General features: G+C 55.5%; 7 protein-coding genes across 7 annotated transcripts; 2 read left to right on the forward strand and 5 right to left on the reverse strand.

Moving 5' to 3' along the window:
• Positions 1 to 808: 808 nt before the first annotated feature.
• Positions 809 to 2,419, forward strand: LTR77_007765 (uncharacterized protein; the record flags this gene model as incomplete). The annotated part of the gene is made up of 1 exon (XM_064805002.1): positions 809 to 2,419. The coding sequence occupies one exon, from the start codon at positions 809 to 811 to the stop codon at positions 2,417 to 2,419; it is 1,611 nt and encodes a 536-aa protein (XP_064656844.1).
• A 202-nt stretch (positions 2,420 to 2,621) lies between these two features.
• Positions 2,622 to 4,079, reverse strand: LTR77_007766 (uncharacterized protein; the record flags this gene model as incomplete). Its single annotated transcript, XM_064805003.1, has 3 exons — positions 2,622 to 3,069; positions 3,197 to 3,673; positions 3,739 to 4,079. 3 exons carry the CDS (start codon positions 4,077 to 4,079, stop codon positions 2,622 to 2,624), a joined length of 1,266 nt encoding a protein of 421 aa, XP_064656845.1.
• Positions 4,080 to 4,121: 42 nt separating this feature from the next.
• LTR77_007767 (uncharacterized protein) lies at positions 4,122 to 4,334 on the reverse strand (the record flags this gene model as incomplete). The annotated part of the gene is given in 2 exon segments (XM_064805004.1): positions 4,122 to 4,263; positions 4,279 to 4,334. 2 exon segments carry the CDS (start codon positions 4,332 to 4,334, stop codon positions 4,122 to 4,124), a joined length of 198 nt encoding a protein of 65 aa, XP_064656846.1.
• Positions 4,335 to 6,197: 1,863 nt separating this feature from the next.
• On the reverse strand, positions 6,198 to 7,071 carry LTR77_007768 (uncharacterized protein; the record flags this gene model as incomplete). Its single annotated transcript, XM_064805005.1, has 2 exons — positions 6,198 to 6,580; positions 7,047 to 7,071. The coding sequence occupies 2 exons, from the start codon at positions 7,069 to 7,071 to the stop codon at positions 6,198 to 6,200; spliced, it is 408 nt and encodes a 135-aa protein (XP_064656847.1).
• A 3,892-nt stretch (positions 7,072 to 10,963) lies between these two features.
• LTR77_007769 (uncharacterized protein) lies at positions 10,964 to 11,567 on the reverse strand (the record flags this gene model as incomplete). The annotated part of the gene is made up of 2 exons (XM_064805006.1): positions 10,964 to 11,043; positions 11,108 to 11,567. 2 exons carry the CDS (start codon positions 11,565 to 11,567, stop codon positions 10,964 to 10,966), a joined length of 540 nt encoding a protein of 179 aa, XP_064656848.1.
• Positions 11,568 to 13,593: 2,026 nt separating this feature from the next.
• Positions 13,594 to 16,767, reverse strand: LTR77_007770 (uncharacterized protein; the record flags this gene model as incomplete). The annotated part of the gene is made up of 2 exons (XM_064805007.1): positions 13,594 to 16,454; positions 16,512 to 16,767. 2 exons carry the CDS (start codon positions 16,765 to 16,767, stop codon positions 13,594 to 13,596), a joined length of 3,117 nt encoding a protein of 1,038 aa, XP_064656849.1.
• A 3,471-nt stretch (positions 16,768 to 20,238) lies between these two features.
• Positions 20,239 to 21,671, forward strand: LTR77_007771 (uncharacterized protein; the record flags this gene model as incomplete). The annotated part of the gene is made up of 2 exons (XM_064805008.1): positions 20,239 to 20,505; positions 20,565 to 21,671. The coding sequence occupies 2 exons, from the start codon at positions 20,239 to 20,241 to the stop codon at positions 21,669 to 21,671; spliced, it is 1,374 nt and encodes a 457-aa protein (XP_064656850.1).
• Positions 21,672 to 21,883: the final 212 nt, after the last annotated feature.

The raw sequence follows: 21,883 nt of genomic DNA on the forward strand, positions 1-21,883 counted from the left end.
CAGTAGCAGACCTTTGATTTACGAATAGCGCATTGTTCGTCTTTTATCCGGTCTTCTATAGTTCGTCTTCTATAGTTGTACGGTGTTAAATGCTCTGGTAGCTAGCTGATATCACGTGATAAAGCCAAGCCGGTCCGTGCGGGTTTCGGACTTCACTTCTTTCGCGTCCCGACCGTTCTTATTTTACACACGCCACCACTAACGATCAACCTGGCGCGCCTCATTCATCAGCTTACAGACAACGATTATCCCTCTACCTAGGGACTGTGGACTGGACCAACTTCGAAGAAACGCCCCAGCTGTAGCAGATACGCCTTTCCACTGAACTTGAACTCTCCAGAGTCTGGCCGGAAGACTGCGAGGGATACGGGTTCAAAGGTTCCCCGTTCCCCGAGTGCGCCACTGGGGACAAGGGCACAAGCACTGCCTCGGCGTTCCACGGGCAGAACAATTGCCTCCGCGACAGCTGGCCTGAGGCGACCACAGCGACAGATAACGTGCTGGCCCTACTAAGCCTGTTTTAGAGCGCCCGCGATCCGAGCTACCTATTCTCGAGTTCGGCGAGCTCATCCATCTCCACGCAACCTCTCTTGACACGCCCCAAATGACATCTGAATACGCACAAAGGAGTCCGTGGCTCGGGCATTTCGTGGAGACAGACTTCTCGAAGATGCAAGCCCCTCCGACGGACAGCAACACACGCCCTTCCGCTGCGGCGTGCGGACCCTGTCGTCAAAGGCATCTCAAATGCGATGGGGGCAAGCCAGTCTGCCGCCGCTGCGCCGTTGAGGGGTCCTCCTGCCACTACATGCCCTCCCGCCGTGGCCAACGCAGACGAACGCAAAGACGACCGAGCAGTTCAAACATCAGTGTGGCCGTTCCGAGCACTATTGCTGAAAGCCCGCCGCCGCCTGCTGTTCAGCCTTACACCGCGCAGTCTTGGCTGGGCCCCCAGGCCTTAACCCAGCCTATACCAGCACCTGATCCGCTTCTCGACCAGTCCGTACAAATCGGCGACCACGAATCTACACTGATCGAGCTGTATTTCGCCAAGTTTCACCATGCTCACCCCATCCTGGTACCGAAACTTACGTACTGCTCGCTACCCCTCCCGGACAGCTTACGTGCGGTTGTTCGCTTCATTGGCAGCATTCTGGCCGCAAATATGGGCTCCGAGCAGTACAAACATGATGCTATCTATGCTCTGAAGCAGGATCTCACGTGGACGCCTTATCGGGTGCAAGGACTGCTGCTGTTCGCCATCGCGTTGCATAGTATCAACGAACAGGCGGAGGCGCAGTCTTACCTTTCGAACGCAGTGGATTTGGCGAATGTATTGGGAATGAATCGCTATGGCTTTGCTACGCAGCACGGCGAGGGAAATGCAATGCTAGAAGAGAGCTTTCGAAGAACTTGGTGGGAATTGTTCTTCATCGACGGAATGTTTGCTGCGCTTCAGCAGCGATCCTGGTTTCGCTGTAACACAGTGGAACTGAAGGCTGGACTGCCGTGTGAGGACCCTGTCTTTCTTGCTGGTACTGGATTCCCAACGGCGCCCACACTCTCTCAATTCGACAACAGGGTGTTCGAAGACGAGGACATCAACTTCTCATCATACTGCTACCGCACAGAAGCCGTACGGATACTCGCTCGGGTACTTGCCATAGCCGAAGATCCCGACGTGGAGAAGGATGAATTCACAGCAGTCGACAACGCTCTGGCGGGCTGGAAATACCATTTGCCTCCCTGCAAAGCTGACATAGCTCGTACAGTGAATGCGGGTGAGCCGGATGAGCTGATGTTTCAAGCTCATCTCATCATCAACAACGCCACAATCATGCTCCACCTTCCTCGAAGTAACCTGCGCTCTATCCATCCGCTGACGGCAGAAGCAACATGCTGTCCATGGTCGAGACCTCTTGCGCCGACATTCAGCCAACATAACCATCTCATGAAAGTCACCGCCGCCTCACAAGGCCTGTCCGATCTCGCCGCTTTACGATCTAATCACGACCACACGCCATTCCTCGCTTGTGGCTTGATAATGGGCTCTCTCGTGCAACTCAGCATCTGCTCCCTCCACGCATCGCACTGCATCTCGCAGCACCGAGAGCGCGTGATGCTCATGATTGGCGTTCTGAAAGCACTCGGCCGGGTGTGGCCACTTGCTCAGCTGGGTCTCAGCCAGGTTCGAACGTACGCGAAGGAAGTGCTCCAGCGTCCTGTGGACACCATGGCTGCTCCGCTACCGAGCGAGCCCATACTGGAGACGCCAATGAACGGAGGTGCGGATGGAGAGACACACGAAGACTTCACACAGATTGACATATCTTGGATGGACGATCTTTTGCAGCAGCCGATGGGAGGCCTTCAGCCGAACGGTACGCCGCTATCGTACGACACCTTTCTGAACCTGTGAGAGCTTTGAGACGACAAGACTGATATGGAAGACGTGCCAATGGGCTACTTGAACATGCAACGGCCCGCATGTGGGAGTAGAATGTGGGCAGGAAGGTGTAGCGGAGGGTATGACAAGAAACACAGCAGCACTGCAACGCCACAACTCCAACGCTAATCGCGAACATTTCATGGATCATGGAAGAGGAGTATTTTCTCCAATCTCAATGTCTCAGCATTGCAGTCGAGGCGATGCCCATCCCGAACATTGACGCTGTGGTTACCAAGCTCGGCAAGGAGAATTTTGACAGCCCGCTTATGCCGTGTCCAGAAGTGCAGCCTCGAGCTACACGGCTGCCCAGCACCATGGCCCAGCCGCCAGCCACCATTTGGAGTGCCACCAAGTTGCTCGGGAACTGGATCCCGTTGTTGGCGAAGGGTTTCACACCGTTGAAGATGTAGTTCTGCATCGCCGCAGAACACACGATACCGATGGAGAATATCACGGAGCCAGTCAAGAGGGGTTGGCCACCCTCGCCGTTCGACGGCTTCGAAGTCACTTTGCTTTGCAACCATCGCGCAACATGCTCGTATCCGCTTGAAGCTCCGAGCGCATGGCCTGCGAAGGAGACGGTGGCAAATTGCGCAAGGCCAATGAAGAGTCCGCCGTACCTAATGGGCAGAGGGGTCAGCAGGTGTCTCGAGAGTTGGAAAAAGATGAAAAAGTCCCGCAACACGGCGTGGGCTTGCGACCTTGGGGTTCTCTCGGACAACTCTTTCACACGTCAGTTTGACTTACGCTGGAGGTAGTATGCCAGGGTTTGACAGAGCTTGCGATCGATCTCTTGCGAAAGCGATTCGCATGACCGCAAGGCACATGGGCACCCAGATGAGGAGCAGGACCATCGGTGGAATGCCTAAGGCGGTGGCAATGTCAAGCGGCGTTTTTGACTGGCTTTTCGAGAGCGTTGGATTTGGCGGATCTTGAGGAGCGGTCTGCGTCTCTTTCTGCGCTCGTGCTCGCGTGAGACTGTCCTGCAGCCTGACAAAAGTGATTGCGCCTAGCAAGCCACCAATGACGACGAGAACACCGTTTATGTTGCCCGCTCCCACCTGGGCGAAAGATGTGCCAGGACAACTGCCTGTCGTCGCCATCCCAAGACCGATCAGAAGTCCACCGATTAAGTTGCTATCGAACGAGAAGAAGCCGAGACTGGAGGGCTGCGAATGCTTCTTTTTCATAATGCCAAAGCGATCGGCGAGATCTATAACGATACTATACCCGCTAGATTAGCACTGCAACACAGAATGCATGATTTTCCCGAACACCGATGTACTTACGCCGAGGCAGCAGACGCCGCCATCATCGTCGTGATCATAACATTCGACGAGAAGCTGAACTGCGCCTTGATAACTTCCGGTCGATACACGCCGGAACTGAACAGCCCTACGGCGAACAGAGCGCCGGAGGCGAATTCGGATAGCTGCATGCTGCGGTAAAAATACTGTGCGAACCCATCGTGTTGGTACGGGAGCTGGAGCTCGTTATATACGGTCCGAGATGCCTCGCGCTCGCGACCTGGGGCTAGATTGCGAATCGAATTTAGCGCCCGGGGGGTGGCCTGGGCTGTGCTGTTGGCGGTCCTTATAGCCGGCGGATTCTCTGTTCGGCGATCTCTCATCAGCAATCGATCTTTTGACGGCGAGGACGGCTGAGTACCGAATTACGAACCTGTCGTCGTGTCGTCTGCCATGTCGAAAGTACGCTCGCGCGATGCAAGATCCATGAGGAGCTCGATGCTGAGGTGCAGCAATGTCGCTTCGTTGTGTGATGGAAGGGATATCGAGAGAAGTTTGCCGTGTGAGCTGTAAGTTACAGACATTGTCACCTCACTCGAATGGCCAACGAATCGTTGGCTAGAGCTAAGAAAAGCCATGGTGACAATGTGAGAAGAAGACTGCTGGAAGAGTGAAGTGAAGTCGCCCTACTTATGAAGTGAAGTCAAGCACGGACATAGCCATGGTACTGGACGGGGAACCACTATTCACTAGAGCCTCCGGAGCCAGCAGAACAGTCGACGGGGACCGGGAGAAGCTCGCAATCATGGCGCCGCCTGGAAAGAAGGTCGAATGGTCATTGGACTATTTTTCCACTGCGACGAAAACACGCGAGGTCTCGGACGAGCTGGAGTGACCACGTGGATGTCTTGCATGTTGTGCTCTTGTACACAATGCGCATGCGGCCGGTGTGCGACCCGGAGAACCAAAGGAGGCGACTATCGAACCCGAAGCGGATGCACACTCGTTCTGATCACATGCGATCTTGGGAGTTGAAGAAAAGATAAGATCGTTGACAATCTGTTGGAGGGCTGAGCGAAATATGTCGATTGGCATCGATAGTCATCGACGACTTCAACTTGACCTTCAACTCCTCCCGCCCACTGGTCCGTCTAGCGTTCTGCCAGCACATCGAAGACAAACAAGAGATGTTTGCGAGTGCGCACAAGCTGTGATGGCGAGTGGTCGTACGGACACCTGAACGGTGCTGATGGGGTATACTAATTTCCTGGATGACGATATAGCAGTGAGTAGCCGCATTGCAAAACCAAGAAACCATCTCCCTATCTGCAAACGTCTCATTGACCTACAAAGCTCCTTGACGGCCTTTCTCGGTATCAACAACTAGCACTCTGGCAGAGCTCATCGCGATCATCCAGCAGCCCTTCCCTCTTCCCTAGAGGGCATTTCCAGCGACAATGTTTCTCTTTGTCCGCATGCAATTCCTTCGATGGTCCTCTTCCCTTCATCATGAGCATGTCTACCATTTTGACGGGGTCGCCCAGGGTTTCAAGATATATTTGAGCCCTGCCTTTTCCCGTCTATCACCTCTCGTGCTCGATGGACCCGGTACAGCCCCAAATAGACCTGCGTTCACACCGGGTTCAGCCCCGCGTTCTAGGCTGTTTCCGAGCATGTCTGATGTGACACTGAGATCAATATGGGGTGGTATGGCTTGGTCTGTCGCCCTGATCGACTGGCTCGGCCCATGTTGCGCGAGCGATGGTGGCTTGACAGCCACTTGAGAACCGGGATAGGTAGCAACCGACGCCAGTAGGAGGCTCAAATGCGGGTTGTACACAAGCATTTGATCGTCTTGTTCTCGCTCTTCGGAGTAACAGGCTGTCGTGTGGTATCGTCGATAGGATAGCGGACACTGATCGTGCTGTCGAGCGTTAACACGATTCGACTCGCACTGTGTCTTAAGAATCGATGTTTCCAGCTCTTGTATCGATCCTGCATCTTTTCGTGCGTGTTGAGGAATGCGCGAAAGTGGGAAAATCCGTTCATAGGACTGTCAAGCTTTATGTTGCTCGTGGACTTGCAAGTCTTACAGTCTGACGACGGCGAGGCTACGTCGACGCATCTCAGTGCGGATTCAAAACCGTTCTTGCAACGACATCAAACTTTCTTTTAGTCCAAGAAGCATACTCTCGTGCGCTTAGAAGACGGATTTGATCAATCTCAGCGGGTGCTGAAGTGCACTTTGCCGTGGCGTCTCGCCTGAGGCTGGGATTGGCCGGATCGATCAACGTCAAACGGATGTCAACAGATGCATTGCAGTAGTGAAAGCTTCAGTCAGCGTCAAGGAGAAAACAAATGTCGTAAATTCATCATCAAGCTAATCGGACAAACCGAGCAAACCGAAAAACAATGGCCGTGATTGCATTCTTGAGTCCTCCTGTGCAGGAACAAATTTTCCCATCAACCTCTTACGTTTCAACGTCAACCTCCTTCGACAGTCAGGCCTGCGCGGCAGCCCTCGACTGAGGAGCAGCGCGGCGAACATTGCCGACGTTCTGCATCCTCGATTGCCTCTCGGCCTGAATCGTCTTGATCTCGCCGGCAAGCGCGTGCATGTCCTCGAGTGCCTTAGCCGCCGAGGCCTGACGGCTTGGGTCCTGATACCAGCGGCCGTAATCTGCTCGGGTCTTCTCGTAGCGGCGGGTCTTCTTGTCAATCTTCTCGCACCACTGGCACTTGTTTGGAACCGGCAGAGTGTGGAGAATGAGTTTCATGCCGCAAGTTTCGCCCATGCGGTACTCGGACTGGCAGTGGCGCTTGAAGTTGCCCCATTTCCAGTCGCCGCATTCGAAACGGTATTGCTCGTAGTAGCACATGTTGTCTGAAAGCGGAACAGGTTAGCGAAGTCGTGCGAAGCGTGTGTTTCATGAATAACCTACCTGGTTGTGGAGTTTAATTGGCTTCTAAGAGTCGGTTCAAGTGGTCGATACCTGAGCATTGCTGTCAGCCTTCTTGATTGTTTCTCGTCAACATCGATAGGTGAGCAACGTCTGCGTCAACGGGCATGTGCCAAGGTGAGCCTTGGGCAGGCAGGTGAGACAAACTGAGGAGGTATGAGAAGACAGGGAGGATACTGACAGGAAGAGATGTCCTGAGAGCCTGTCGCTTGTGGTCGGAGGAGTCAAAGGACGATGTTGACGGCTCAGGAGTGCTTCCACCGGTGTGACAGGGCGGTATTTATGCTTTTCGCGCTGGCGACGAAGCTCTTGCTCCTCCTGAACTCCCTCCCACCATCATTAGATTGCTCCTGGTCCAGACGGTCCCCAACGCATCCGACGTGGCCATACCTCGCTTCGATCGAACCAACGGCATCGCGCGGAGCTTGCGAGGGACCGCCATGACGAGCTAGTCGACCACAGACGGCAGCTGTGATGCCTCCCTAGCGTCGCTGTCGGGGGTGGGCCTACGCATCAGTCTCATCCTCCGACGTGATCAACGTCGTCGTGGCTTCGTCTCGGCCTCTCGTTTCTCGTTTCTCGTATGTTGCTCATGTTACTCTCTTCCCGTGTCTCCACTCCGACCAGGATAGTAGCTCAAAGGCTGTCCTTAGGCCCTCAATGGTAGGAGTGTTGTGAGGGTGCGTGAATGTTTTGAAGATCACGTGCTTCTCGGCTAGCTGCGCACGGTCTGCAGTGCTCTCTTGCACGGCATGACAGGCTCGCAGCGTCCGTCCATTGAGACAGTGCGCTCCCCTGACCGAATAGTTCACGCAATGCAGTGCGCCGGCTGCACCCGCCTACTGGAGACGGACGAGCCCACAGCAGAACACTCCTGCCTCAGGTATAGTGTGCCCTTCCCAAATGCTGTAACTTTCTCCTTGGCAGCGATCAGTGATCGCACACGTCCCAACCGGTGCAGCTTTTTGTCATCTGCCCGCTCTGCCGATGGAGGGTTGCCATAGGTCCGATTGCTGCATCCCAGCAACTGCCTCCGAGCACGAGCACTCTGCGAACAGCACCCGTGCACCCCGGGGTCTGCCTTGGCTGCACAGAATGCCTGCCATGCCAGAGCGTTCCAGCCTTCATCAGCCAGTCATCTTATCGCAGATCTCTGCAATGCGAGGAGCAACCCAGTCGAGCCCGTCCAAACTGCCGTCAACGGCGTGGCGGATGGGTGAAGGTGGCCTCACCCTGCATGTTCGCTCCTCCGAATGCTCGCTCACCACGGCTCAGCTGATCTAGTACCGCTGTCGTCCTGCAGAGGGACGAACCGGCGACGAATAGACAGTCTAGTCAATACGTCTAGCAAGCATGATGCGTCCGAGTTGCCATCCGGTTGGAGTTAATCAGAGAGCTGGATCCGGGCGTGCCTCGAGGAGCCCTGGGCCGAGCATTATTCTTCCCACTAGGTTCAATCAGACTTTCTCCGCTCTGTGACGTGGCAGACTCGCTTTGGTGGGTCACGAAAGACTCCTCTGTAAGCTCCGGGAACTCGTTATTAGCATGCGTATCTGGCCGGACTGTGGATGTCCGCCACAGCTTACATTGGCTGGCAAACAATACTCCAGTAGTCGTACCTTCACCGGTCTGCCACTGCTGGTTCCTCATTCGCTTTTGTCGGGTCTGGAAGGGCATGGTTTGCTGCCTCGGTGTACATATGGCATGCATAGAATTGCTCTTCCCGCGCATGTGCCGGCCTTCCCTCTCCATGCACTCAAACGGGCGAATCAATCTCGCGCACTCGCAAATCAAGCGTCCAGGTCCGCCTCCCTGCTAAGGCAACGCGTGATGACACTGCTTGGCCGCCAGTCACCGCTTGCTGATAGATTGAGCGTGCTTCGAGCCCGCAGGAGGTGGTTGGGAACGAGCCCTGACGTCGATTTTCGCAGCCACCTCTCCTGCTGCACCACCAACATCCGCAGCCGCTCATTACGCATGCAAAACCAAGCTGTATTCCCCGGTTCAGCCTCTCAGAAAGCTCAGATATTGTAATTTTGTCATTGGGTGGTCAATAACCATTTCATTGTGGAGATGAGGGGAGTGAAATCTCTGCCCGGTTTGCGACGACGTTGGATTAACGCTCACGGCACGTCATGTGACTGCGAAGCGCCAAACGTGTAGCAGCACAAACCTCTAGTCATGTGAACGAGTAGTCACGTTGTCCGGTGGGACGTGAAGACGCTGTGAAGGCAGCTGCTGAGGTCTCCACGCACCCCAGACACCCAGGTGATCTTATCGTGATGAGTGAGTCCATTGGCTACTCCGCCAGTGCATCCTGCTACGATTGGATGTGCTGGCAAGTCGTGCATGCCACCAATAAGAGCACTCGAGGCTCGTCGGAGGTGCTGCATGAGCTCCTAGCCTTAACCATTGGGTAGCTCTGCAGAGGACAGGCTTGTCCGCTGTTTCTATCCATGAGTGCCGAACAATCGTCCTCTGCCAGACAAAGGAGGAGGAGATACCGCTTGTCGTACAATGTTCGATATTCAGACCAAGGGGGCCTGGGAAAGCGAGCTCCTTCCCAGACTTGTTCGACTCTGATCTTCCGTCCATGGCGAACAGCTCCCCCGCAGATATGCTGTGCAACTCGACCTTGAAGGTGGCAGGGTGATCACGGTCGTGTCACTGCGGATGTCTGCAAGCGATCGAGCAAACTCATGGTCGCCGTGGTCCATCGCTGCGGAAACTGCACCTAACAGAGGTCCCCCGACAGACAGCCCATGCCGAAAATCGTCCTTAGTCACTCACACCGGGCCAAGAGATGTCTTTCCCTGATTGAGCTATTTGCTCGGGCGTATGCGTGTGCTGAGGGCACCACTCTCCACTGTGGCATCCTTCGTCGCCTTCCAGAGCCCACGTGCCGGGTATCCAGATCCTGCCCGGTCTCGAATGGTCAGGTGAATCTAATGTTGGGAGTTTCCTGGCTCACTTTGCTCCTGAAGTCAAACATCTGAAGCATATCTGCAACAGGAGGCGTTCGAAGTCCATTTAATCCGAAGTCGATCTCACGAACTTGGCCCGAGCGTCAATTGGACGACTCTACTTGGACGTTCCATCCTGTCCATTCCATGAACAACACTCACGACCAGCTGCAATGGACCAACAAACCGTTGACGCTCAAGTCCGGCGACCCTTCAATTATCTCCCAGACGAGCTGTTACTACACGTCCTACAATACCTAGACTGGCCCGACCTCCTCTCAACATCCCGTGTAGGCATCCGCATCTCATACAGCCCTGATCTAGCCCACGACAGCGGCACTGATAGCTCGTAGACATCTCATCACCTCCGTCAACTATCCTTCGACCCTTTGCTCCACCGTCTCCATCTCAAATGCGCCCAGGATCGTGTGCAGTACTTCCTCCCGCGCCGTCCTCCGCTTCATAGATTACAGCCGCCTGTCGCCGCTATATATCTGAGCAGGACGCATGTCACGGCTCGCCAGCTGCATTACTCGATGCTCTGCATCAAACTGTCACGGTACCTAACCAGAAGGCCGCCGCTGAAAAGCCTTGTCGGCGCAGGCATCTTTCCGCGCGAATGCTGCGGATACGATCGTCAGTCTGGCGAGATTGTCTGGGGCAGTGGGGTGGCAGGGGCGCTGGTAGAGCGGAAGAGGAAGGTCGAAAGAGAGCAGATGAAAGAGGGTCTGAGGGTCTGGCTGGAGCGCAAAGCACGCGAGATACGGGCGAGGTCTGCGCGGCGAAGGGAGGGAGGGGTGGGTGTGCTCGTATGGCGCTTCTCACGCAAGCTGAAGTTGGGCCATGGTCAACGGAATGAAAGGAGCTGGCATGATGAGCCAGGGAAGGAGAAAGTCGGTGGGCTTAAACGATTCTTTGAGCAGCTGGCGGATTAGGATGATTACGAGTGTTGCTTCGAAGCTCCATCAGGAAGCGATATTCAGCTCTGTATTCCTATGGTACAACGCAACGCTTTTACTCTGTCTTCGAATCGCTGTCGTCCGCGGCAGGTCGCCTTAAGTGCGCATCCCATTCTCCAACGGCACCATTGTACACATATCAGTGCCGCACAGCGCTCACACCATCCCATGTCTCGTCGTAACGTTCCAGATCAACCAAACGCCCTATACCCATCCCAACATTCGAACACGTAACATCATCAAAACCTTCCAAGTAGCCGCTCACAAAATTCAACGCTTCGCAAGAATTCCAATGATAGTGATGCGGTCACGGTGCTCCGAAGAAGCCAGCTTGCTTCAACATGAGTTAGCTGAGTTGAGTGTCGCGAGTTCACAAGCCGGGTACTTACAGAACAATTATCACAAGCATCGCCATGCGAGCCACCGAGTACATAGCCTTTGCAATTCCGGGCGTGGAAGTAGTAGCTACACCGCAATCAGCCATAAGATACAAGGAGCGAGAGAGAGACAGCAACTCACCACTGCTTACACGACAACTCCTCAGCCTGCGGTTTCGGAGGCGCAGGAAGCGGTTTTGACTGCCGTCGATGCGCCTTCTTCTCCGTTCCCGAAAACGCCGTCTGCAGTTTTGGCAATGATGGCCTCCTGGTCGCCGCACGATTCTGTGCCGCGTCTGTCTGGTACTCCACCGTAGTCTCTTTGACTTGCGGATATGTTCGTCGGTTGAGAAGGCTGCGTAGCTTGCCGCGCGGACTCAGCGTCAGGCGCAGTGATCTGACGGAGCCGGCATCATCTTGGTCTTCTTCGAGGGCGGGAGAAAGCGGGCGAGGACTGGGTTGGACGGCTCGATGTTCGAGTGGGGATGTAGCGGAGCGTAGTGAGCTGGTGCTGGCGGAGGAGCTGAGGCTGGGGTTCTTGTGGTGTGGTGGGCGAGAGGCGTAGAGGTTGTCTAGGTAGCCGGGTCTTGAGCCAGACATTGCCAGTGCCATTGCGCGGAGAGTCTGTATATGTCGAAGGATTCGTCTCTCTCGTTGTCGCTCGAACCAGCAATGACTCGTTGTATTTTCACACGCAACGAAAGAAGGATGTATTCGGAAGGATGCCGCGTTGCAGGAATACTGAAACGAACGATTTGCACGGTATGGGACGTAGAAAAGGGAAGAGATGCAACACCAGGGCGAAGAAAAGACCAGTATCAACGAGATCGACACTGTTGACCTACCTTACCTCCTGCTACTCATGCGTTTGACACCCTTGCCCTGATGGAGATGGCTCCACGACAAAGTCTCACTCCTAACCCACCTCGCTCTCCACCTACCGGCGAGCGATGGCAGTGTTTGACTTTGCAACGCAGCACGACGCCACTTTTAGCAAGCCATTTGGGAGGTGTCGTCGTGCGGCGTGTGTACGAGAGCGGAAGTAACCTCCTTCCCAGTGCCGCGACTCTAACCGCGAAGGTGATGGTCTCACGTCGATCATCCGCCTTGGATAGAAGCCGGCGGCGCTGCGCTCGAGCCCGGCGAGCCTACTTTGCCGTGGCGTCCAGTGAGGTGGAGTCTTCATTCAGAGAACTGAAACCTGACACGTACCGTTGTGGGGAGGAGATCAAGGGGGAAGGCAAAATAGGTTGTTGTTATGGTCATGGTATCTGAGACATGACTATGATGCCTGTCGGTGCACGAAGTTCGTGAATGCCTTCCTTCCTCCCATCGAGCTGGGCCGTACCTGCCGCTACTGCATTGCTACCACGTCCAAGGAATCCTACAATATCGACAGATTGGACGAAGAAGAAGATCAACAAGATCCAGGCTAGTGAAGTTCTGCGACAGCGAGTCGTGCTCGGAAAGTTTACCGCGAACTTTGACCACTCGTTTTCTGCTGAAGGGTCGGAGAAGATGACGATCCTGGACAATGTCTCACTGAGCAAGGCCAACCAAGTTCAACAAAACAGAGACACGTTCGTTTGCAACAGAGATGGGTGTTGGACCTGAGCTTTGAAAGGCGGTTTAGCGAGCCTTCAGTTCCATGTTTTGGATGGAAAAGCCTAAGGCGAGCTGCGAAAGATTGATACCTTATCTATCTGATGACTCGGTTGAAGACAGGCCGACGTCGACATCGTTAGGGAGCAGATCTCCGTCGGCGTGTTCAGAACGACTGGGGTTATGGAGATTCAACCTGTCCACACAAGCCACGCACCAGACACTTGTTGCACACCCTTTCCCCCCCTCAGATTGAAGCTCAGGGCACCCAACTTCGACGGGGCTATCCACCGCGTCACTGCGAGACTGGTAGCTGTTTAAGACGACTCCAAATCCGATTAACAAACCACAAGATGCCATCTGACAACCATCGCCCAGACCCCCAATCTCTATGATCAACAACCCCATCTCATCTCATCGCACGGGCAGACGGGACGTTGATGAACGCCGAACGTTGTCGACACCGGCACGGCTCATACCGCTCGCCTAAACGACAATACCAGGGGACCGAATCCTTCCCGACAACCACGACCGTTACATGTTGGTAAGCGAGCCGCAGTCACCAGGCTGGATGTTCTTGGAAGTTCAAAGTGACCGTCTCATCAATCGTGAAAATGTAATGAGACGTTGACCGACAGCATCGACTTCATCTCAGACAGCAACGACAGATGGACACTTTTTCTCGACCGGCCTGACCTACACTGCTTGTAGGATGGAGACCGAAATTAAGACAGCAGACAGTCATTCGTCCAAACGGAGAGAGAAAAGGTGCGGCTGTTTCCAACGCAGACCTGACAAGAACATGGACATAGAGCAACAGCAGACAACAAGAATCGTCGAGGTACAGGTCTTTTCTGTCTCAATAGTACATCGCTCATCCCGTCCGTCCTTTTTTTTTTGTGTTTCCTGTCCTCCATACATACAAAACACAGTGGGTATCAAAAGTCCGCCCAAATGCAACAACACCACACCACTTTTTACATTCATCCACAGAGCCAGCGCCTTCCCTCTCAACATACCCGACCTTATTACAAGCTCAGGCACCACCACTGCCTTTGACAGCGGGCACCAATAGCTCGATGGTACTTGCGAGGGTTTCGCTCGCCTCGTGCAATAACTCCCACCGCGGCTCTTGGAACTTCTCTCGCAACAACAACAGCATTCCGAGACATGAATTGCGATCCTTGACCTCCGCCAGGTCATCAGGGCTCGCAACCCCGCCCATGCGGATGAGGTAGCGCTGCATGTCGAAGATCCGCAATTCATGCGTCGTAAGCGTGTAGTTAGACGGTCGAATCGGCCCATCGAGCGCATAGCCATACGACCACACGATCAGCGCAGCGAAGAACAGGATCCACGGCCGATTGAGGAGATAGTCGTCCCTCGCGCTGTAGCTGAACGTAGGCGGCTGATGCGGATGCGGACGCTTGCTCGCGAGTTCCTCCTCGGGGATCAGAACTTCGCACAAGAAGCGCAGCGCATAGAACGTCGCGTCTCGCGCCCGCGCGCTCGGAGCCCATTGCTCGCGCATCCGGCGTTGCACGGCTGCGCGATCGCCGTCCGTGACCATGCGGCCGAGAGCGCGGTCCGCGCCGGCGAAGACCTGGCAGTCGACGATGTCGACGTGCATGGCCATGTGCGCGAGGCTGTGGAGGCAGGTGCGGGACTCGAAGACGTTGTCGCGGGCGACGGCGCCCGCGCGGTCGGAGGTCTTGGGGTTGCAGACGGAGAGCCAGTGGTCGTTTTTCGCAAGACTTTCGTCAAAGTCGCGGCGCCAGAAGTCGAAGGCGCGGGTGAGCGGGGAGCGCCATTTGATCTGGCTGCCGAGGGTGGAGGCGGCGCCGAGGGAGGAGACTTGCAGGTCGCGTTGGTTCATGTGCCAGCTGACGTTTAGGAGACCGGCCATGAGGATGACGCGGCCGAAGGTGTTGGTGCGGACTTTTTGGCCGTTGAGTGTGCGTCGCAGGCCGTCGAGGAATGAGGTGGGCTTGAAACCGTTGGCTGCCAAACTCGCTTCGACTCTTTGCACTTCTGCGCTACTGGTAGCTGACCACAGCGCCTCGTCGCAAGGCAGTGGCAGGCGCAGTTCGTGTGGTGACATGACGGCCGAATGTCCGAACAGCGTAGCGTGGGTCGAATCAAGGATGAAGGCAGCAAAAGCTGATCTCCGCGTAGCTTCAGCTGTGATCCATCTGTTCCAGTACGCATCATGCGTGTTCTGTCCTGCCGTGTTGATTGTTCCTTCTGGTCCTGGTGGTGTTCGTGTCGGGTCATCTTCGTCTTTCGGTGAGTCGTTAGCGCTGCGCCCGATCAAGGACGAGCCTCGTCGCATGACCGTCAAAGTCGTAGCATGGTGTATGTGTGCTCTTTCATGCAAGTTCCTTGTGCTGTACATCTTCTCAAATAACTCGAGCAGAAGCATGGTCTGAAACGTCCACAGCTTCGCAGTCGGCCTGAACTCAGAGTCTCGGAAGATCTCCCAGCGGATGTGGTAAGCTGAGAAGAAGGCCATTTCCGCCGAAGTCTTCGACAGCTCGAGGGGGTGGACGCGTTCCAGACATGTTGCGCCCAAGCAGATCATGGTGAGAAGAAGCAGATCCGGGCATGTCTCTGAATTGAAGGTTGGGCGATGTAATATGGGCATCTGCTGGTGGATGTGGACCCAGTAGCTGGTAATGTAGCTTATGAGCATCTGCAAGCTCATGACGTGGGTTGGGTCTTTGGGATTGCCTGCCAATGTCTCCGCTTTGGTGCTTCTTCCAGTGTTGTGCTCGATTTCGGTGAAGTTCGACACCAGCCGGAATAGCCGGTCTCGCTTCTTCTCACTGATCTGACTTTCGCGCATACTGGTATCCATCCCAGATACAGATGGCACAGTCGGGTCGCTCGGCGTGCCGTCCGGTTCAAGCTTCGGCAGTGGGACTTTGTTGGGAGGAGGCGATGCACTCGGCAGTGGTTCCTGATTTGGCGGCGACGGATCGTTCATTTCCATCCCGTTGGAGCTTAGCAGCATGTTCAGAAAATTCTCGTCCATGTTGGGTGGAGGTGAGCGGCTGAACAGTGGTTCGTCGCCGAACACAGGCATTGAGTACCCCCCTGCCATCGGATCAAAAGTGCTGAAGTCGATGATGCTATTGTCTCTGCTACTTGGCAGTGGAGGCTGTTCAAACGAGCTCACAGAAGGCGGTGATATGATGCTGTTTGATCTCAAGCTTTGAGGGGGTCCGTAACCCGGAGGCAATCCAAAGGGTGGTAATGAGGGTAGGGTGGAGAAACTGCTTGGTGGTCGGAAGCTGTTCCCCGCTGCCACAGGAGACGGGAAGGTTTGTTGGCTGTACATTGGGCCGGCGGACGGCGGTGAAGATAGTGATGGCGTATGCATCACATTTGAACCGTTGCCGTTGTAGGACTGATAGCCGTCACCATGCTGAGACGGCTGTGCAGAAAACGGCGGATCGTAGCTGAACCGCTGTCCGTTGACCGGAGCAGAGTACGACATCGACGATTGATGGCCGGAGTTCATTGTACCAGAGTATGCACTGTATGATCCCAGCGCGGGATCAAGGTTGGACGTCGACAGCGGCCTGAGCTCCGTCATTGTGCTGTTCTGAGATGAGTACTGTTGAGGTTCAGACACGTAGGAGTAGCCGTCGGTAGTCGGAGGAGGCTTGTATGTGTTTGATGCGTCTGTGTGCGGAACATGCATGGCCACTGCGCTGGGAGGCGACGTCGTGGTAGGCCCCTCGCCTGATCTCGCGCTGTTCATAAAGGCATCCTTTCGTTGGAGATGAGAACCCTTGGCCGTATGTCGTTCCCTGTGACGAGCGCACAGATCCGCTCGGACAAAGTTGCGATCGCAGCCTGGGAAGTCGCATCGGTATATCTGCTTTGGAGTGTCTGGCTACATGTTAGTGGTTGCAATGACATGACCGCATGCCATTGAGATGGACGTACGATTCAGCTGGTGTCGATACAGATGCTCCGCGCGCGAATATGACTTTCCACAGTCCGGGTTGGGACAGTTGAACTTCTTGTCCGGTGTCTTGATGATGCGCCTCTTCTTCTTCGGCTTTGAGTCGGACGGGTCATCGACCTCATGTTCTGCGTCGGCATCGGCATCGATGTCTGCGCTCGCGTCGTCCACTGCATGCTGCTCTTCCTGCGGTTCGATCGTAGCTGTAGCGTCAGGAGCTTTGACTTCAAGGCTCATGACGCTCAACTACTGCTGGTCGTGTCTCCAGGCCCGGACGTGGGCTTGCGGGATGGCTTTGTCGCGCAACCGCAGTGGTCGGCCAGCATTGCTCGGGGGCCGTTTCGCGTAGTGGTGTCCGTGAATGCGCAGGCCGGTGTGTATTGTCGCCGGCTAGGTGAGCTCTGGGTGGATTGGTGGTGTTGGTGCAACGTACCAGCAAAAGAGGGGACGAGGACGAGGTGTGCAGCATACAGATCGGCACACGACCCTGCTGCAGCGGGAAGGTCGTGTGGAGAGGAGGAGGTTTGGTGTGGGGCTGGATGGTGTCGGGACGAGGCGAAGGCGCCACTAGCCAGGAAGCCAACCGCACCACTGGAATTGTATTAGAAAGACGTGGGGGTTCCCAGATCGGAGGACGACGATCCGATGGCCGCGTGGGTTGGTACGATGAGAGCAAGGCTTGGGAGACTTCTTCACATCTCGGAGCAAATGCTGCGAATGGCACGTTCTTAAGGAAGCAGCATGGATTCCACCCAAGGGCGAGCCTCACGCGAGCCTCGCCACGTCTACGTCTCACTGGCAACAAAACCCTGCGGCGCAGATGATGCCCTGGAAGTAGGAAGCATGCAGCTCATGCATACCGGGGGCGGGGAACCACGAGCATCGCTGCCGATAGAGGGAAGTGTTGACGCGCCCACTGCACCTCGGAGGCGGAGGCGGCGCGCGATGGATGGACCATCGTTGTTGCCTCGATCCCGGCCGCAGAGACTGGTCCCGAATGCAGACGCCATTTGACAGTCACTTGGTCAGCGCTTAGCGCGGGCGAAGAGCGCAATCCCGTCCAGAGGCACCTGAGGCGAGGTCCGATGCGCTCGACGACGTCTGTCAGTGGACGACTGGGCAGCCTTGTCACTGCGATCCTCCTGCAGAATCCCTTCTAGAAGGTATTTCGAAACAATGGCCCTGGATGCTGGATGCTGCGGCGTCAAGGGTGAGCGATGATCTCCAATCCAGCGGAAATGTCATTCTCGTTTGTTGCCAAAAAGGCCTCATCAGGACGACGCCCAGATTTCGTAACTGCAACGCCGATAATGCGGCCGAGGTCGGGGATAGCATTGTGACTGGCCGCCTTGGAAACGGAGAACCTCGACATCTCCTCATTGATCAGCGTCGGAGGACTTCTTGATCATCATCGGGGGAAGAGTTTTCAACACGGCCACGTGCTGAGTTACCCTTTCCCACTGCCAGGAGCATCACTCTTCCAATCAGCGGGTCGACCTGGCCCAAAAGCCCGGACGACAGCGCCAGGAAATGCACGGCCGTTCGCGACGGCCTCCTGCGTATCTGATGCAAGCCTTCTCATTGGGATAGGCGACAGAGCACTCGAATATCCCTCTCTCCTGCGTAAGGATCTTCAGCCCTACCGGTGCACGTGGGACGACTGTCCACCATCAGAGGTCGAGCGTCGGAGAAACGACAATGCCAATCGTCCTATGGCGTAGAGATTCAAGCAGGTACCATCAATGACCAGTCCGACCGCGGTTGGCGTGCTGTCAACCACGATGGAATCAGCCCTGCTGCACGAATGCTGGACTAGCTTGTACGCCATGCGGCTCGCACGGCACGCGGAGCGCGGATGGTGCAAAGCGGTGCAAAGCACGGTATATTCTGACACCGCCCGTGCGAATATGGGCGCGCATTCTGGCATTGGCATCTAGATGCCAACATCCACATCCCGAAGTGCTAGAACAGACGGGGCGGCGCCGACTCCAGGAGAACAGCGTCCCGTGCAAGCCCGGGATACCGACCCAAGCATGCTCCTGAAGGGTGCATGTGGGCTTGATGGTGCGGTCTCGGCGTGTGGGTGTGCAAGTACGTCTACGCTGCGGCACGGAAGGTTACAGTGCTTCACTGTCAAACGTAGAGAGTTCTAGATGATTGCGATCAGCACAACATACGATCGAGCGCGCTGCAGTGGGTAGTCGACGAGTTGATGCCTTTGTTCGTGGCGAAGACACGCCCTACCAGCAATTGCCATCGGAACAGCCGTTCCTTCCACCTCCGCAATGCGGTATGAGCTGAGGATAGAGCAACGACTGTTCCTCCAGGCCGTTGCTACCGTACGTTGAGGTAGGGAAACAGCGTCCGCGACGAAGAGGTCGCTATTCCTACACCATCTGCTCAAACTGTTCAGCCCGCATCTCAATTGATCTTTGGCGGGCTCGTCTCAGTCTTCGTCAGTCACTGCCATCATTATCATCCCACACGCATCCGTAGTAGAACGGGCACCCACCAACAAAACAGATATACACCTTCACTCTTCGACAAGTTCTCTCCTACTAAGCTGCGACAATGGGAGCTTCATCCTCGACAACGAGATCCAAACGTGCTGAACGACGCGCGATATCCGGATGTAAACACTCAAGTACCATGCTCGGACTGATCCGTCGACCGCCGCATCTGTTAACGACATAGGCGACTCGGCCATGCGTGCACCAATGCAGCTCCTTCCCTCACTCCGCGACTTCCCCCTCCACGCCTATCGCGTCATCCTCCCGGACTCATCGACCACTTACTCCGAGTCCGAAGGCTTCACCTCCGCACGCCCGTGGGACGACCTCATCACTGCCGAAGTCTTTGGAAGATCTATCAAGGCCCACCTCGACTGGCACTGCCACGAACCAAGCCCTTGGATCTCCCTCTTCGACAGCGAGTACGGTGAAAAGAGATAGGCGATCGAGCACTGTATGCGCAACGGCATTTGTGAGTATGCTATCGCGACCATTGACCTCCGTGAGGTTTGCGCGCCACGACCGCAGGCGCCGCCGGTCTATAAAATACGCGCGCTGAGAGATGATTTTGGTCTGAACACGGTTTCCGGCCGCTGTCATCGCACGCCAAGGTGGTTGTTGAGCTGGTCGGGGGTACCTCTGTTGCCGCTTGGAGCGGGAGCCGATTTGCATGAGGGTCTGCAGCACTCGGGGGAGATTGTTGTTGGGGGAATGGTTGAGCGGAAGGCTATATTGAAAGTTTCGAGGTGGTACGTGAGGTTTGACGTAAGTTCTGGCGAACAGGCGCTGTCGAGCTGCCTTCGGCATGGATTTTGAAGCATGGTTGAAGCTGAAAGTCATCGAGCAAGAGCTTGAGCAGTGGGAAGGAATACGGCGAGATCAGTCAGACGCTAGCATTCGAGACGGCATACAGTACAGTCACTTCGAAATGTATCGCACGGTGTCGTCCCAAGGTGCTGCCCTTTCCTTCGTGACATGTGAAAGTACCCGACAATGGGAACCTTTCTTAGCGAAGCCTAGCGCCCGCTAGCTCCCGCTTTATGCATATCGAGAAACAAAACACCTGCCTAACAACGACCTCCATCACCGCATCATGCCACCCTTATGATCCGGCGCACAGCCATGAACGGCTTCCTGACGCGCTGATACGCTCTTTTGAACCTCCAGTGAGGACTATTTCGAACCAGCCTTCGCGACGATGCCACGACTCGTCCGCCGACGCCCGCTCCTCGAACGCTTGCGTGACCACCTCGATCCATGGGACGTCCTTTTGCAGCTCGCCGAATGGGCCAACGACGACACGATAAATGAGTGGCTCCAGACGTGGGCGCTGCAGATAGGAGTTGGGCTGAATGTGCTGTTCATCATCGCAAAGCTGGCTGCGAAACCGAGCTTGAGGAGTGCAAGAGATGATGTTTTTGGGGATAGTGAAAGTAGAGGTGGACCTGGGTGGTTTGGGTGGTTGGTATGTTATCGATTCAAGAAGAAGGTCAAGGTGGATGTTGGCTAACGGATAGTGTAAAGGCTGCATTCTTGGTGCCACTTCTTACGGGCCTCTGCATCGCGAATACGGTCTTCACCTTCTACCGCAAACGACATTACCGCCTCTTTGAACAGCCGGTCGAAGAGTCTCCGGCAACCCCATCAGCCCGTCTAGTCCGCGTCGACAGCTCGCCCATGTCCTCTTCACCCTTACGATACCTTCAACAGGCGCTCTCTGAGGCCACCTCCGGCGCGAAAGCACACGTTGACCCTGAGCGCGAAGTCTGGGAGGTCAGCATGTGGGACCCTCAGCCCTTCAACCTCACTCTCTTCACGCTGTTCTCACCAGGCCATCTGGCTTTCTACTATGCCATGCTTCCACCAGCGGCCCTAGATCCAAACCCCTCGGTCAAGGTTGCAATGGCATTCATCTTTGGTGTGATGCTGTCCGTCCAGCTAGGCGCTCTTCGGACATTCTTCAGCCAGCAGTCAAAGGATGCGGTTCTGGTCCATGGAGAAGTCATGAACGAGTACGACACGAAGTTCGTCCGGCCGAACCTCAACCGGCCAGTGCGAGATGTAGGGGTACAGACGCGTGAGAGCGCTCTGACGCCACGTGGTACCAAGACTCGAGAGGTGGACGTCTATACACCAACCACCATCATCAAACGCGGCTTCAGGACCAATCCAAACCCCAACTACGCACGTCAGTACGACCCCGACAACCTATCGGCAGAAATGTCGAGCTCGAGACGGACTTCAGACGTCGGCGTGGGTAACCAGCTCAGCAACGTCTCCACTCCTCCTCTTCCCACACCAAGCAACGCCTACGCGCGCACCAATGGCTACACCAACTCAGCGTACTCCCGCCCAAGTACATCGGGCCAAGACTTCTCATCGCCTCTAAAACCCCACCACGAGCGTCTTCGCGAGCGGACACCCATCCGAGGTGACGGAGGAAGCCTAGGCGTCTACAGCCATGCAGCAAGCCCTCTGCGTAAAGCGGCGAGTAGCAACCATCTGGCGTCGCGGGAGAGCAGCACGCAGACGGGCCGACCGACCAGTCCTCTGAAACGCACAAGTACTCCGGGGATCAACGGTAGTTTAGCTGGTGCAAGCGCACGCAGGCGGGAGACGGGGCGATTCTAGTCGTTCGTCCCGATGTCGCCCATGGTCAAGCCTGGAGCGAGAAAGGTGGTTTGAAGAGGGCATGTACCGTATGTATACCATAAACGAATCAAATAAAACAACGATCTGCTGCTTTTCATCACTAACAGCAACCTCCGAATTGCAAGCGCTCGATCAGGAAAGCACCGTTATTTCCGGTCTTAGTGCCTCGGCCTCCGGGTATAAGTGATGAT

Source organism: Saxophila tyrrhenica (assembly GCF_035928015.1).
Source record: "Saxophila tyrrhenica strain CCFEE 5935 chromosome Unknown scaffold_12, whole genome shotgun sequence".
NCBI classification, from domain to species: Eukaryota; Fungi; Ascomycota; class Dothideomycetes; order Mycosphaerellales; family Extremaceae; genus Saxophila; species Saxophila tyrrhenica.